General features: G+C 36.1%; 1 protein-coding gene across 5 annotated transcripts in view; it reads left to right on the top strand.

The window, feature by feature from the left end:
* Positions 1–17470, top strand: part of SGCG (sarcoglycan, gamma (35kDa dystrophin-associated glycoprotein)) — a 161296-nt gene that overhangs the window by 91364 nt on the left and 52462 nt on the right. For all 5 annotated transcript variants that reach the window (XM_009327768.1, XM_009327767.1, XM_009327769.1 and 2 more), the window contains 2 exons: positions 11690–11791; positions 16243–16330. In XM_009327768.1, coding sequence (XP_009326043.1) covers positions 11690–11791; positions 16243–16330 — 190 coding nt within the window. The remainder of the gene's footprint in view (positions 1–11689; positions 11792–16242; positions 16331–17470) is intronic.

The following is a 17470-nucleotide window of genomic DNA, read 5'->3' as shown; positions in this document are numbered from 1 at the left end:
TCTTATGAGGAGCGGCTGAGGGAACTGGGGTTGTTTAGCCTGGAGAAAAGGAGGCTGAGGGGAGACCTCATCGCTCTCTATAACTACCTGAAAGGAGGTTGTAGTGAGGTGGGTGTCGGTCTCTTCTCCCAAGTAACAAGCGATAGGACGAGAGGAAATGGCCTCAAGTTGCACCAGGGGAGGTTTAGACTGGACATGAGGAAAAATTTCTTTACTGAAAGAGTGGCTAAACATTGGAACAGGCTGCGCAGGGAAGTGGTTGAGTCCCCATCCCTGGAAGTATTTAAAAGACGTGTAGGTGCGGCAGTTAGGGACATGTTTTAGTGGGCATGGTGGTGTTGGGTTGACGGTTGGACTCAATGATCTTAGAGGTCTTTTCCAACCTTAATGATTCCATGATGCTATGATTCTAAGAGAGGCAGACAGGTCTTTATAGTTTTAGATGTGCTATCAGTCAAACATGATTCAAATCTGCACTCAATCCTATGTTTTCGTGCCATCCATGTTAAACCTTACTTGGGTTTGAATCACTAAGAAGAGGAAAGTCAAGCCCTAATAGTAAGCCTTAGAACAACCTGTGGATCACCTTATCGTGACAGGAATGAACTTGGTGTATGGAGGCCCAAGCGCACAATGTCCAGCCCATCAATGTGTATTCTAACCATGGTTCTTCCTAAGAACAGGACAAATATTTAGCCTGCTCTCATGCCTGCACTTCAGCTGGACATACAGACATAGGCAATGGCATTGGGAAGGTCACTGCACATTTAGACTAGAGTGTGTTCTTTACTTCCAGTTTCTCTTTCATGCACACGTATTTCTGGCACTGGAATAAATAGGACAATTGCTACAGTTAGACAAACAAATACAGGGTTTTCTAAATATTATTCACAGGTATTTTCTTCTTTTGGCTTACTTGTAATTAGTGAGTACTCCACCCATATACCTGTTCCCAGAAACTTTTATTGCAGACATACCATTCTGCGAATCTTCTTGGGTTCTCATAGGCAATTAATAATGAATATAGACAAAGTATTAAAAATTATTTTTAAATTATTTTTCAAAGTTTTCTCTAAGGCAATATCAATTTATTTATATGTAATTGTATAAGAAAATGTTGAAAAGCTAACTATATATAATCTTACTATATATACACATTAGTTGGCTGATAATGATGCTGGTCTAGATCTATAAATTGTATATGTATTTTGAAAGAAATTAACCGATTATATAATCAAATACTTGTGTAACCAACTATTTAAGCACTTGACAAATTCAGGCACTAAAGATGGAGGGAATTGCTTAAGGAAATATGAAAAGTACAAAACTAGGAATGTGTTCAATTAAGAAAGCAAAATTTTAACTCAAAATCAAGTAACACTTTCTGACAGTGAGACTTACTAGACTGTGTAATGGCATGCCTTATTAAATTGGAGATGCCCAATCATTTGGAACATTTAAAACCAGACTAGACAGCAATAAAAATGTATGGTAAAGAACACTCATTCACAGCAAGAGTTCTCCTTTACTGCAAAGACATACACTAATGAACTTGTACAGCCTTTCCATGCGTTTTATGATTAACAGTGTATGCTCTGTGGAATTAGTTGCCATTTTGAGAATATTACATTTTTTAATACTCAAATAAATTATTTAATTATTCACAAATTCTCATCCTACTTTTCACTAAAATATTTTCATGTCGGAACACCAATATTCGATAGTTTCTACTCTGAATAATCCCAAACAGCTATATTTTGCTATTTTTCCATTAAGTTAAATAAAATTTGCCTCTAACCAGGCCACAGTCATTCCCATCGCCTCTATCAGATGGTGAATATTTAAATATTTTATGCAAAGAGTAATAGTTGAAAAGAAAGACATTGAGATACTTACTGCAGAAAAGCTGTTATCAAAGAAAGTAAGACTTCTCAGTAGTGTGATGCATACTTACATATATCTATAAAATGTATTTTCTTAAAGCATTTGATTAATCTGAATTATACTATGAATCAAATCATGCGTATGTAAAAAGGTATGGAAGAACACTTGTTTAAATGAAAAAAATCTAAGTTCACTGTTGGAATAATTTATAATATTGATAAAGAGTTAAAAAATCTGAGTACAGTGAGATTATACATGCAAGTTTAAGAACTGTGGACAGATGAGCTCATAAGGGCTTGACTGCAGCTCCTGATTCTGCTTTGCTAGTTTTAAGTTGTATGGGGAAACTTAAATGAAGCTGCTTTTGGCAAACCCTCTGCCAAAGGAAAAACAGATGTTCTGATCTCATGGTCTGATGTACCACCTTCTTTTCCGAGCCCAGACACAAACAGTAACATTCAACTGCACATTTTCCTGGTTTTTTAGCATGTATTTTCACTCCCAGGAGCAAGCAGAGCAGTTCTAATGTAGGAAATAAGAATGATGAATGATAGAGCTGGTGAAATTTACAATTTGTGTAGCTCAAGTGTGGACTGTTTCTGTCCACGAAACAGTCTATTTTTTCTAGTGCTATCAGCTGACTTCATAGAAGAGGCTAAATCTCCCTAAAGACTTTTTGCGTATCTTTAGATCATCATTTACTCAACAATACTATTACAGAGATTCACATACTCAGTGAAAATTTGCTGTAACATTTCTTAGAATAACATAAGTTGACACAGAATGGTTGAGGTTGAGGACACTGATGAAAACAAATAGCATTCCCAAAATATGGGACCCAGGGACTTCCCAGTGCCTGGATCCAAGTGCACACCCTGATTGCGCCTTGCCTGCATGTGAGCTCCACCCCTGATTTCAGGTGCCCAAGTGATGCCTGCAGGCCCTCTCCTCCTCAAAATCCACTTTCCCAAAGGGGTGCTGACATGGGTGATGGGAGACACACTGTGGCATGCACCTACTCTGCAGTTTAGTACCCGGAGTCAAGCCCAGCCTACTGAAATAACCACGAGATGGAGAACATGAACAACTTGGGTTTAACTCCTATTTCTGTACTCCATATACAAATAATTGCATATAGATTCATGTATGAAATCCAGCCATCTGGTCAGAAACATTCACTGTGCAGAGTGCCTCAACTGCTGGTTTTCCATGTGGGACTCTTAGGACGTTGTCGGTTTTGAGACTGACACTAAAATGACCTGAACCTGCCGAGCTCCGGTAGAAATCAGTGAGACAGAAAAGTAACCACTATTCTCAAGTGATGGCTCCCCAAGACATAAGTTTGTTTAAATCGTTTGTATGTCATGTTCCAGTTCATGTGTTGTCTGTCATGTTAGTACTTGCAGCTAATAAATACCTTCTGTGTGTTTCTGCAATGTCTAGCACAACAGGGCCTCCATCCAGACTGGGACCTGTGAGCACAACAATAGGAAAGGACAATAAATATTATGTAACAAGCAGTTTCCCATTAAACAGATACAAGTTTTTATAAGATTAATCCAAACTTATAAGTCCATTCTCCTAAAATGTAGAGATCTGCTGCCAGACAATTTTGGGAGTATTAATATTGAATTATACCTTTGGAGTTCTGCTGTTTTATTGATGCTCTCTCTTACCCCACACAGAAACTGTTTCCATACAGGTTTATGTAGAAGACAGGGTCAGAATTGGACGTATCATTCTTCAGAAGAATCATACAATAGCCTATGGCTAAGCTGTACACCAATTTTGTTTCCCTTGGTGTGAACTAACAAGAAATCCAATGGCTTCTGTGATTCTTTGCAGGTCTTTGAAGTCTTTCAGATATGTAATAAAGATCTTACTAGTAGCCTTACTACTGTTTTTACAAATCGCCGAGCTTGTAAATTCTAGAAGCACATGACCATTCCTACGATTTCTTCCATTCCTTTTTACCTAGCATACGTTTTCCCATTGTTAGCCCTTCAATTTAAGAAACGTACCTGCCCTGTCCACAGAAGTAAATGTAAAGTCCTTATATTCTTGGTTCCTCAAAGGTCTTCCACAGTTCTGTATCGGATCTTCACACCTTTACTTCCTTAATGACCCAAAACCTCCATCACCTGTTTTGTCCATTCATTTCTTGCTCTAATAGTTGTCCTACCTCCTTTTTAGTGAGCGTCCAGGTGACATCTCTGAATATATTCTGTGTACATCTTACAATGGTCTCATATATTTTAAAGTATTTCTTTTTTGGCTTTTAAAATGTCTTCTAACTAAAAGCCTTGTCTGTGCCTTCATGTCTGCTCAGACAAAACAATTATGAGAATTCATGTTTCTCCATACTAAAATTGCCTAATATATAGCTGTACTGACTGCTTACTAAATTTTTCCAAATATACATTTCTGTATACCTAAAGTTGTGGGGAAAATGTAATTGAATGAAGTGAAATAATAATTAAATAATATAGAATGAAAATGTAATTGAATTGAAAACTTCTCAACACCTGTACTAGGAAATACATGAATTGTCTAAAACTTTCTCCTCACTTTTTATGTTGAAAAATTTATTTCATGAGCTCAAAACAGTTTTGCTTTGCTATTCAAAATTTTCTTGTTTCATCTTTAACCAAATAAAAAATTTGAAAATGTATGATCAGGTCCTAGCTATGGAGTAGGGCATGGATTGGAAATTGTCAAAAATTCTAAATGTAATCCAACAGGAATTGCAAAAAGCTCTCAGTCCAACTTTATATTTCATTTCTTTGTCATTGCTGTTATATTTTAGGTATATTGTATAATTAATTTATACAAATACATGTTAAGCTACCATTTTATTGATGCATAGCATATATTTATGCCATTATTTTAAAGATTATATTATTGTCAGTGCCAGAGTCAAGCTTGCTGTGATGCACTATAGGGAAAATTGAAAAGATTTGTTTTCCATTTTGCTCAATAAGACTTACAAAAATGCACTTATCAATAATGTCATTAGAGAAGCATCATAGTAGGTGATTATACTTTTATGTGTAAAATCTCTGTGGTCACTATAAATTTTTGTACCATGAGTAAAAAAATGGTTGTGATGGCATTTAGCAAATGTAACCAAAACTCTGCTCTTAAACTTTATTTTATCAGTCATATTAAGATGAGGGGAATGCTAGGTAATTCAAAATGAGGTTGGATTATTATTGGCGATGATCTGTTTTTAATTGCAATATACTGCAGTGGTTGCTATTTAATATGATAATACCATTTTAAAATAAATTTGCATGATAACTGCAAGACAAAACATAAGGTAAAATATTTAATTCATTCCTTTCACACAGAGCTGTAGACTTCCTCAGCAGTGCTTTGTGAGGGATGCAACATCTCTTTGTCCTTTTTTCTTCTCACATTTTTGTCATCTTGACTATTTAGACAGCAAATTCTGTCAGGGTGGAGATGCTTGTCACTGTGTGCTTACACAAGGTGTAGAGCACTGAGACTGTAAGATGAAATGTCCCCTAGTATAAATAATAGGATTTATAATATTGAATCAATACATAGCCTGTGTAATCATATACACCATGCAAATATCCCTGATTCCTCAGAGGAATTCAAGAAATAAACATCATGCACTGTTGTTCTGAAGAAAATCCTTTTGACAACCTTTACAAATCAAAGGAAAAGATTTAATTTCATTTCTTTAGCTAAGTTGCATAATTACAAATGTTAATATAATAAAATTAATTAGCCAACTTATAAAAACTCAATTCCTGACTAAATGTATGTAGCGGTGGGAGTAGCAGTCTGTTTTTCTAATGTTGAGTAAATCGGCCACGGGAGATGTAATGCCAGATGTAATGGCATTTTTATTAGCTGAGTATTATCCAGCTTTGAAATGTCTGTGCAGTACAGAACCAGAGACAGAATTTGGTCCTCGCCGAACAAGGAAATAAAGCTGGAACTGAATCGGTTTTGAGAAGGTATTTTTTCCTCTTGAGTAATACCTGTTGTAATTAATACCTTTCTTTACTTAAGAACGTCTGTTGTTCTATGTATCAGGACAAAGAGGACCTGAAAATATCTTGAAAGTATGCATCTTAAATATTAATCCTGTTTTATGAAAGAAATCTTATCAAAACTAAGCAAATGTCAATGGTATGATGAATTTGCATCTTTTGTAGCCATTTCCTTACAAAACTGTTGAGTTCAAAGTGGCCATCTACTTTTCTAGATCATGGAGTATTACTTACCCACTTTCTAGAATCATAGAATTGCCATATCTGCAAAGGGTGTTTTAGTCTGTATCCAGTCCTAAGACAGGTGAGACTAACTTCTATACTAGGAGTGCTTGCTGTTGCTAAGGGCTCTGATTTGACCAATGTCTTTGACAGAAAATACTCCATTATCATCTAAGAAGAGGAGTCAGATAACCTTCTCTGTCTGAGCCCAGGAAATAGAGTCCTTGCAACAGAAAATGAGATGAGGCATCAGTAATGTTATTATACCAAGCACGTACTTAGCTCCAAAATAGATATTGTAAGTCAAACAGGGAGTTTCATCAGATTCATTACCAATCCTGTTTTGCTGATTGCTCTTTAACAATCTCTACCCACAGCCCTATTATCTCAACAAAACAGTACGCTCTTGTTTGCAAAGCAAGTTCTCTAAATAGTAGTTGCTGCAAGAAGTACTGCAGTGAAAGCTGGATCTATAAAGCCATTAATTGAACTAGCTTTGGGGCACAACAAATGATGTCTTGGTCTGAACTTGCCAAGGTCTTTCCCTGGGCTGGCCTAAAAGTGGGATGTTAAGTATCCGGTAAGTAAGAAAAGGTGTTATCTGAATGGAAATGCTGCATCCTCCCTACTCTGAAGTTAATATCATTATCAGTTCCAATCAGCAACTACAGCATATGTGGACTTTTAATATCTGGAAATTTGAATATTCAGGGAGCAGGTATTACAAATCAAACATGCTATTAACTCCTGAGACAGGAGCTACTTTAATTTGAATTGAGTGCATGTTAAAGCAATGTTTGGATTAATTTAAGAGATTTTATTGTTGTAACCATCCTAACATATGGATACGCCTGTCTTTCCAGTATTTGATCTCTCCCCAAAAGAGGAAAATACACATCTACCTGTACAGCTATTAGCTGATACATAGACCAGAAGTTTAATTTCCATTGTTTTAAGGAGTCAGGACTGCAATTGAGTCTAATGCTCAGAAGGTGCAGAAACAGTGGTGATGTAAGAAGAGTGATTGAGCCCCATGTGTATCAATATCTATGTTGGAAGGAAAATGCAAGTTACAGTTATTGTTTGAACTTAGGTGACTAGAAATACTCATCAAAAACTCAATTAATGTTCCTCATGCCTCACCCTCATTTTTAAGGGCCACATCCCTACAGCAGCAGACCTCTACATCATTATATTGGCTTGGGAGGTAAATCCCAAATATATCATCTGATGCTCGTTTGACTATGTATGACATAGCAGAAAGCTCAGCTGCCTGAGGGCAAGTCACTGAGTGCAAGAGCCCTAGAGCTACAGCTGCTTGCTTCCACTCCTAGTAGTCACGCAGTAATGTGCCATGTGCAACTCTTTCCATGTGACTTTCTTGGTCATGAGCCAGAGCAGCAGGTTCCACTATGACAACAGATGAAAGAGGGAAAGTTCTTGCATCCTGTTTTAACAAGTCAGGCCTTTAGCGCTAGCCATACCAATGCTGTCGAACTTGCTTTATCCAGTCATGTCTATATTTTCCTCAACACAGATATTCATAGCCAGAAGAAGGCAGTCATATCACCAGTATGACTTGTGGAACTTTCTGGTCCTGAGAAAGGACTCAGTCCTTCTATGGTCCTCTGAAAGAAACTTAAAGGCTTTTCCACAGCTTGTGGACATACTGCACTTCTCTGCTGGCTTTGCAGAGAATGGAACTGCTTCCCATTATTTTGGAGGAAAAATATTTTACATTTGTTGTGTCTGGAGTCTAGGAGAGTGACAACCCATCCATGATGGTACTCCGATCCAGATGCTCCATAGAATGATGAATCTAACCTAGGATTCTAGTAGTGGTGGCTACTAATATCAGGTGGTTTAGAGTATCCCTATGTAGACAAGTTGCTGAATAGCTGTCAAATATCCTTTAGACCATGATTTCTGAATCAAAGAGCCTTTTGTTAAACTTTTATGAGGTTTGAACCCACTCAGAGCTTGAATTTCTTGTAGAAGGCCTTGGCTCTGTTTCTACAAGCACTTACCTCCTTGAGAGCATTTTCAATGGATAAAAAACAACTTCTACTGCAGTTGAAGACATCCTGTTACTCCAATTAGAATCTGCCTAGCAGTTTTGAAAGTAAAACTGGTCACACCTTTGTGAACACTAATGCTAAATCGCATCTTTGGTGCATAAGGGTTTGGCAGCTACCAGGAGTTCCCACACCAATCAACTCCTTGCAGCAATAGCAAAATCCGCTCAGTGTCTATAGAGATACAACTTCATCCTCCTCTTCTATATAGCTCAGTTCCTGTCTCGCTGAGGGCTTTGACGAATTAGAAAACATGAGCCTCAGGGTTATATGCACTACAATGTGTTACAGCTCAGGGTCAGCACACTCACGCAGTGACAGTCACCAATGTCAGGATAACAGGAGTCCAGACTTGCCATACATCCGCTATGTTTAACGAAGCACTTTTTTTTTTCTAATCAATAGCTTATTGTATAACTGCGTCAAAGTCCACATCTAACTGAAATTTGGACCCTTTCCTCAAGTCAATAGAAATATTTTTTATTCAATCATTTAAATAGGAACAGAATCAAATCCTTGAAACTGAAAGCATCAAGGTTGTTCATCACTGAGGAAGTCACAATACTCAGTAAATAATAATTGGCTTCTCATAATGTAAGAAACAGAGTGGTTGTTGAGAGAATATTATGTGTAACTATTATACTCTTCCTTTTTATGGAACTTATCATTGGATTTCAGTGCATTAAGGTGGTTGTTTATCCTAAATCCCTCTCTTTTACATTCCATGTAACTTCAATATGCCAATTATAAAAGGGGGATAATAGAATTTCCCCATCTTACAGTACTGCATAACTCAGTTCTTTTACAATCTTGAGATGCTCAAATATCGTGGTACTAGGGAAATAATAATTGTTTACAGCCACAATGGTAATAGAAGTGAGGATCATTAGATGAAATCCACATTTTTGTTGTTCTCATGCATGTTACAGAGTTCATCTGTTTGTTATCACAGATAGTCATTTATGCAGGTAACCCAAGTCTAAATTTCCATATGCTTTTGCACTTCCCAAGTGGTCAATGAGAATAGATAATGAAGCTCTTACTCAAATATGCGAGAATGTTAGCTTTGTGTCAATCCTTAAATGAAATATCTGATGAAGAAAATAGGACATACTTGAGGAGATACTCATACAAAGTAATCCTCAGTAATATGACTGGATTTACTGAAAAATTAGAACTTATCTATAAGTTAAAGTGCTAAGTTTTGTCACATGGCATATTATTCTTGATGTCAAAGACATTCCTTTGTCTATATAGCATTTTTAGTATAATCATTGCTGAAAAATCTGAATCCGTTAGAGTGTGCTGAGTAAATTGCATAATCTTCTTTTTCAACATCAATTATAGTTTTTTGTCTCTACTAAAAATTTTTTCCTGGCAAAGCCAAAGGCAGGATAGAGATTGCCACCCAGGAGTTTGTTAATTTTCCCAGATCTGCTTCAGAGCAGGAATTAATTGCTACTTCTTCCTCTGCCTTCTTAAATTTCAATGTCATTTTTATACTTACTGTATAATATACTGTTTATTTAGTTTCTTATATTCCAGGAAAAATATGCAAACTGTGTTTAAACTTGATGGTTAATATAATCTACTTTCACCTAATGAGAAAAGGCATGAAATCAGAGCAATAATGAGATCCTAAATTTACTTAATTAAATGAGATCCATTTGTTAGTGGCATTTCTTTAGAATATCCTGATATTTCATGTCATATTTTTCAAAAGTGTTTGTCTTAAAACCTATATGTTTTTATGGTGTTGCAGTGATCTCTGTTTTGTGTTACAAGTCAGAAAAAACTGTCCATAGTCTTCACTAGAAAAGTGTATTTCTAAATCACTCAGTGCTGCCTAGGAATTGTGATTATGAAAACCATAGGGGGCTTATCATAGGTATTATTTTAGTTTTGCCTCATGAGATGTATCAGTATATACTAGGTACTTTTTAAAAGCTTTGCAATGGTCTAGAATTTAGAATTTGTATCTACTCCCACTGAGAAAAGTCAGTACATTATGTATTTCAAAGCAGTAAGATATTTGACACTGAATAACAGATTCCATAAATAGCTATTCTAAAAGCCTCTTTCCTGAAATAAGTCCTTGCTGAGGAGGAATCACAGCTGTACTCTCCAGTGGAGTGAACTGCTGACATGAATATTTCTTGCCTTATGGAATTTAAGCAAAGCTTCTTTCTCTCTTTGTGTCTCTTCAAGCCTGTTAAAAGAAAATAGCTACCGTTTTTCATTGAAGGCTGGTTAGACGTGTTATTTAGCATTACTTGTCTATATATATATATATGTATAAAATATATATAATCTCATTGGCGAGAACATACCATATTTGAAAATAATTACCATCTCTTAAAGTTACAGCTTTTTTCAGCAGTAGGCATAATTCATTAGATGAACAGGTTATTGATGTATCATCAGTGGCCTGTCATGTATCTCTTCTTCTCTGCTTACATGCAGAACAACCTGAAAAATATTTGGAGTGGAAATACTTTTTGGATTTATTGTTTATTATTTAGCCCTCCCACCTACTCCTTCTAGTTTAAGGCAGTTAACTTGAAATATTTTCATATGTGGCCAAGCTGTAGGGCTGCAAATTTTTTGCCAAGTTTTCTCTCTTTTTATGGCAGGGGGAGGGTTGAATCCTTTACAAATCAGCTAAGTACCTGTGAAATACCTTGCAGCTGAAGTCTGCAAGTATGCAGATGTACTTACTGAAGTAGTTCCTCACTCATTTTTCTCATTATCAATTCTATGGTAATGATGAAAGAAAGTAAAAAGAACGAAATAAGATATGGGCTGGAAAGCATAACTGGGCTAAAATCACGTGGGAGCAACTAAGAGAGAATAACGAAGGTACAAAAACTGAAAAGCAGGTGACAGAGAGAAAGGAAGATGATAGTGTGAGAAAGAGAGCCTTGACCTACAATTAGAGGAGAAAAAAAAATAAACTAAGGAGTGAAAAATGAATTGTCTAGAAAGAAGTAATTACTGAAAATGGAAGCAAATAAAAATCCCTATTTGTCTCTTTAATAGGCTTAGAAGTATTATATTCCTTGTAAAATACATTATTGATAGAATAAACCTTGAGTTGTTAACATAAGATTTGTTTTATGTGAATACTCGTGTGTAAAAGTTTATTGTTAATGACATTTTTAGAAGGCAAGTACAAAGATTATTTCAGCACAGCCAATACAAATTAACTTCTTTTTAAGTTAGTGACTGTAATATTGTATTTTTTCCTCGGGAAAAAAAAAAAATCCCAATTTAAATAATTTTTTCTTGAAAGCTACAATTTCTTAAAGAAAAATACTCCTGGAAGAAATGAGGAATTCTCAAAATTTTAGGCGCATTAATATGGGCCTCTTTATCAATAGACTGGAGGCAGGCAGCTCTGGAAATTTCCAGTTTATGAAAAGAACAAAAACTAAATACAGCAGCAATAATAAAATGTGCATAATTCTTGCATCTTCTCCTCAGACTGGAATGGGACACCTGCGTGTTACAAAAGAAGGCCTTCGTCTGGAAGGGGAGTCAGAATTCTTATTCCCTCTTTATGCCAAAGAAATCCATTCTCGAGTGGTAAGCAGATAATCTTTCAGTAATGCTAAAATAAAATTAATGTACTTATGAACATTTGAATTTAGGCAAAGTCCAGGCACCTGTCATGGAAATATATATTTGTGTCTTTGTGTGTGTCTGTGTGTGTACCTGTATACACACATATTTTTGCATAATTTATAAGCATGATCATTATTAGGTCAATGTTCTGATACTATGGCAGAATTAACATTTTTCTCTTAGGCATGTGATAAGAAATAGCTCAAGAAGGAATTATAAAGGTCATTGTATATAAGCAATGCTAAAATTTTAAGAGTGTGTAGAAAGTTGTTCATTATTTTTACTGAGATTATTTTTTAATGCAGGCTTTCCTGTGAAACTGCTTGTTTTGTTTATTCATCCATAATGGAATAGTTTAAATATCTTTAAAATTAATGGAACTTATTGGAAAAGTTACAATTTCTGTAATAAGTTCAGTTTTTATCACTTCTAGGACAAAGATATTAAATGTATGATATCTTTATATATTTATGTATATAAAATCTACAAGACTAAATGGAAAGATTTAGGATTGAATCTTGTTTACATAGACAGAAGATATTATTGAGGTAAAAGGAATAACATACTTGGTCAAGAAAATAATTATCAAGCGTATTAACTTTAAAATGGCACTGAGAATGGGTATGGTATGAAAGATATTTATGGAAGTATGAGGTTTAGAGGAAGAAAGAGAGAATTGGAATTGGTTTTCATTATCCAGGTGAACCCTGAAAGTTATTCAGGTGAATTTTTTGTACAGTGACATCTGTTTCTGGCCAACAAAATGAATATTCTTCAGAACTAGTGTCTATAATCTAAACTCTCACAAAATAAAGCCATGTTTTATGAACCAATGGGACATTTCATCGAATAAAGTGCTATTCAATGAGAATAAAAGCTGCATATGGCTCTTTCATTAGTTAAAACATGTAATCATCCTCACCAAGTCATTAGAAGAAATAGCCAGCTGTAAGACTTTTCTGAAACTAGGAAAAAAGTTAGTGTTTGTATTGCTATAGCAAGAAAAAATGTAAATAAATTTATCAGAAAACATGGTTGATATAAGATTTAGGATGAGATTGTCAAAATGCTCAATTACTGAAATTTAAGCAATACCAACATAATTTACTTCTATTAAGCCTTTCTTTTTCTCTCTGCAACAAGTATTTCCAGTAGCAGGAACAGCTTTTACTTAGACGGTGAAATTCTATTGCTAAATCTACATTTCCATTTTGTTTCCTATGCTGTATTCTTTTCTGCCTCATAGGCAGTGGGAAAACTATTTATGTCCTTAAATGAATTTCCCTTGAGGTTGTTTAACTAATAAGACATGTAACTTTTTAAGACCAGCATAGCTAATACTTAAGAACTCCCTCTGCCCCAAAAAATAGTTAAGCAATGTTAAGCTACCATTCATGCTCTTTTAATATTCCTTCCAGCTCTTAATACATTAGTACAATATAGGAAGAAAGAGGTGTGGCAGCGTCTAATATAAGCTTAGCTGTCTAATGACCCATCGTGATCATTAGTAGCATGCATTAATTAAAGCCTTCAGGCTACCGTGTGTTTCTGCCTGCTATGAACTGATAATTCATCAGAGGTTTTTTGTTTGTTTGCTTGCTTTTTAAAATGTTTGAACTCTCTAGAGGCTTAATTGCCTGTAGCTTGATCTCCTGAGTGCCATCTATATATTTATTCTCATAAAGTTGCTTATTTGTTATGATTTCTTTTTCTAAGTTTGTCTGTTAGAGAATTGGGCCACTGACAGCTATCATAGGAGCTTTCTCCCTTGCCTTAATAGTTTTCTCCTTGCAGTCCCTTGCTTTTCTCACCTAATAAGGTCTCCAAAGTACTAAGAAAATATGTAGCGGAAAATCTACTTGCTGTGCATCATCACTGGAGCCTATCACAAGTTTATGCCTTCATATAAGTCCAACACAGAGTTGTGGGCAATACCGTTGCATATTAGCTAATACATATTCATGGCAAGATAAAAGATGAGCATTTTTAAATATGTTACTAGATTTTAATTAGTCAACAATGCATGTGTGGAAGCTGCAGGTCTAGAATACAGTTTATTTGCACTTACATTTGATATTACAAATTACTAACTTATTTGACTGCTGCTGGTTGATTTAAAAAATAAGTGTAATAAAGATGCCCAGATTTGTGGGTCATTTAGCACATGTACTTAAATGTACTATATTTACCTGATCTTTGCTGACCTTCCTTTTCCACTTCGTACTAACTTGTTACCATTAATGTTCATTCTAGTACACTGCTTACTTTTTTCCTAAGACTTTTCATTATTTGTGTTAATATTGTTAGCTTTCACTTTTTCCTGATATAATTTAAAAAATGAGATTCATTTATTTTGCTCACTTAGTGACTTCTTTTGAGATAGTCTATCTTCCTACTTGTAAGATACCCTTTTTTTAAAAAAAAAAGTATAAGTTGGACTCAAACTGTGTATTGCTTCTACCACTGTTATTAGATAAGTGTTTGTAGTAAAATTCTTCATGTAAAATGTGTTCAAAATTCTCAGGTTATCTCATACTCTAAGCATTAAATTACGATGGGAACATGACTTGGGAGTGATTTTCAGGGATTAGCCCTTCAAGGTGCTGCATAGTCTCTTGAGTTCAGAAGAAGTACCAGAAGCCATATATGTGAAAGAGACTGATATTTAACAATATTACGGTAGTTAGAAACTCACTTATTTATCTAGGAATGAGTATGCCCTCTGAGGTCACAAGCAGGCAGCTTGCTAATACCCTCTTTATATCACATATTCCCTGATACTTTGGCAACTGAGGTGTGCTTAGGCACTCTTATCAATTACTAGGTTCCTGTCCTTTAGATACAAAGTATGCTTTACTATGAAAGCACCTGTACTGCAAAAAACTTCCTCCCCTTTTTTTAAGTCTACCGGTGTGGCTACAATTTGCTGATCCAAATGAGCGTGATCAGACTTTCTGTCCCCAGATAATTTTCTCATACTTAAAATCAAGTAAAGACAGTCGCCAGTATGATCTCCCTGAAAATCAGCTGCATTTAAAGACAATTCAGGTGGTAAATTGAAGAAAAACATAAGAAGAATCCACTCAATGCCATCCTCACAAAGTTTTAGGACACTTCCAAATGACGCCTGCCAGGTCTCTTGCCATGAACCTGTTTCATTACTGTCTGTGTATGTAGTCTGATGGAGCACAGTGGGCAGCTAGGTCTTTCAAAACAGTTACTCATCCGCTCTTCAAGACAAGGAGAAGCTTGGGGAGGCTCCAACGGGCCTGAAGTACAGAGAGTTTGAGTGGAAGGTCTGAGAATAAGTAATGGAAATTACATCACCCGGGAGGAGTTCAACAAGCACACCACCAAGCCACCTTGAGTTAACACAAGGGGATATTTTGGTTTTGGTGAAGTCATTCCACGCTGGCTGCAGTCTAAGAATGACATGAAATTTTGAATTGCTTACCATAGCTAGTCTGGATTGTGGTGAGGTTGGTTGGGATGAATGAAGATACCAATTACACCTGCTCGGTATGCCCTGACTTCCATAAGTAGCACAGAATGATGGGTAGGCATGAGGCTCTTATTGCAATGACATTGCAAATGTCCCAGCTGTGATGCAACCTGTGAGGAGAGTTAAGGCGAATATGAGTGCCATGGCTTTGTGACCTTCAGATGTGATTCTGTATACTGGGACACCGGATGTGGAACAGCACAGGGTGTATTAGGCTCAATCATGGTACAGGGATGTGGACAAGCAGGTGATGCTGTTCACTCCGCTGATATACTTCTGTCATCCTTCTGAGTGGCAGACAGGGAGACGATTTAATTTACACTGACACTCTTATCTGTACTGTCATCTATTAAAGTCAGCTTCGAGCTAGTCAACCTGCCACTTTCTCCATCACCCACTGTCTGAGTTTTCTCGCCAGGAGAGTCAGTGCCAGGTGCCAAAATCAAGCCAAAGCATACAGGCTGCATGGACCGTTGAGGAAGCAGAACGCACATGTATGTTTCTCACCAAGTTAATATGACAGTATAAATTCACAAAGTGGGGTACTCACACTTCAATTAAATGGCTATCTTCTAGGAGTCTCAATTATGTATTGAAATGTAGTAAATCTAGTACTTAAGCATTTTTTTCCAAAAGATAAAATGTTAGCAACCATGTTCATTGGGCCAGTAACACAGATTTTGTTCACCTGAAGTATTCTCTGTAATTTTTTTCTTATTTTAAATCTGATATAGTTGAAGTAATCAAAAATATCTGCCCAAATTATTTGATGACATCTGTGGATGGTTTTGTAGCTGCAAAGTTCTTTTAGTGACTGAGTTAATATAAACACTAGACTAAATTTTGAAAATTGTTAACAATTCTAATTATTCTGCTGAATCTACTTTTTTTTTTTTTCTCCATACTTCAGGACTCATCACTGCTTCTCCAGTCGACCCACAATGTGACTGTGAATGCTCGCAATTCAAATGGGGAAGTCACAGGCAGATTAAATGTGGGTAGGTCTAAGTGATTTTTCCTTGTTCACTGTTCTGGAAACATAATAATGAATATTTGCAAGGAGCTTAGAGGATATAAAGCACTAAACACGTGATTTTTTTTTACTGTTATGGCCATATTTGAATAGTCCAGCTGCCACTCAATAAGTACCAACAGTATATTTTCAATTTCTCAGTTAAGCATTAATTCTGTAAATATTTGAAGCACTTCTTTATTGCAGAGTTATGCAAGAAAGGTCACTGCAGAAGTCACTCTCTTTCTTGTGTAAATATCTATTGACAGTTGCAAATCATTTTCTAACAAAATGCAACAGGAGAACATGGCTAGACAGGTTTGTATGTCTCTCTTCATTTCCTAGTATTCCAGAGACTAATACTTTTAAGCAGATGGCCTAAAAAAATGCCAGTTCATAATTTGGAAATGTATATGTTTTACTCTATTTGGTAGCAGTAAGATACATTGGTTTACCAAGTGAAATCAATAGATCTGGACAGATGTAGGTGATAGATCTTGGCAGCAAGAATAAGCTGACTTTACTCTTTAAATCACATTTTTAAGGCAAGAATGGCAACAATATGTATCAGATACAACAGAAATTTTCTTAGTTTTGTTAATATTTTTCAAACTTTATTAGACTTTGGAGAAAAATGTAACAATTTATTAACTTGTTTCTTCAAAGATCTCATGCAGCAAAGCATAAATTCCTACTTATTTAACTGTAAGACTGTTGTGGTTTAACCCGGCAGGCAGCTAAACACCACACAGCCGTTTGCTCACTCCCCCACCAGTGGGATGGGGAGAGAATTGGGAAGAAAAAAGTAAAATTCATGGGTTGAGATAAAGACAGTTTAATAGGTGCTGGAGCGTGTCCAGAGAATGGCAACGAAGCTGGTGAAGGGTCTGGAGAACAAGTCCTGTGAGGAGCGGCTGAGGGAACTGGAGTTGTTTAGCCTGGAGAAAAGGAGGCTGAGGGGAGACCTTATCGCGCTCTACAACTACCTGAAAGGAGGTTGTAGCGAGGTGGGTGTTGGTCTCTTCTCCCAAGTAACTAGCGATAGGATGAGAGGAAATGGCCTCAAGTTGTGCCAGGGGAGGTTTAGATTGGATATTAGGCAAAATTTCTTCACGGAAAGGGTTGT

Source organism: Pygoscelis adeliae, unplaced genomic scaffold (genome assembly GCF_000699105.1).
Source record: "Pygoscelis adeliae isolate BGI_AS28 unplaced genomic scaffold, ASM69910v1 Scaffold14, whole genome shotgun sequence".
NCBI classification, from domain to species: Eukaryota; Metazoa; Chordata; class Aves; order Sphenisciformes; family Spheniscidae; genus Pygoscelis; species Pygoscelis adeliae.
This window is presented reverse-complemented; position numbering and strand designations above follow the sequence as displayed.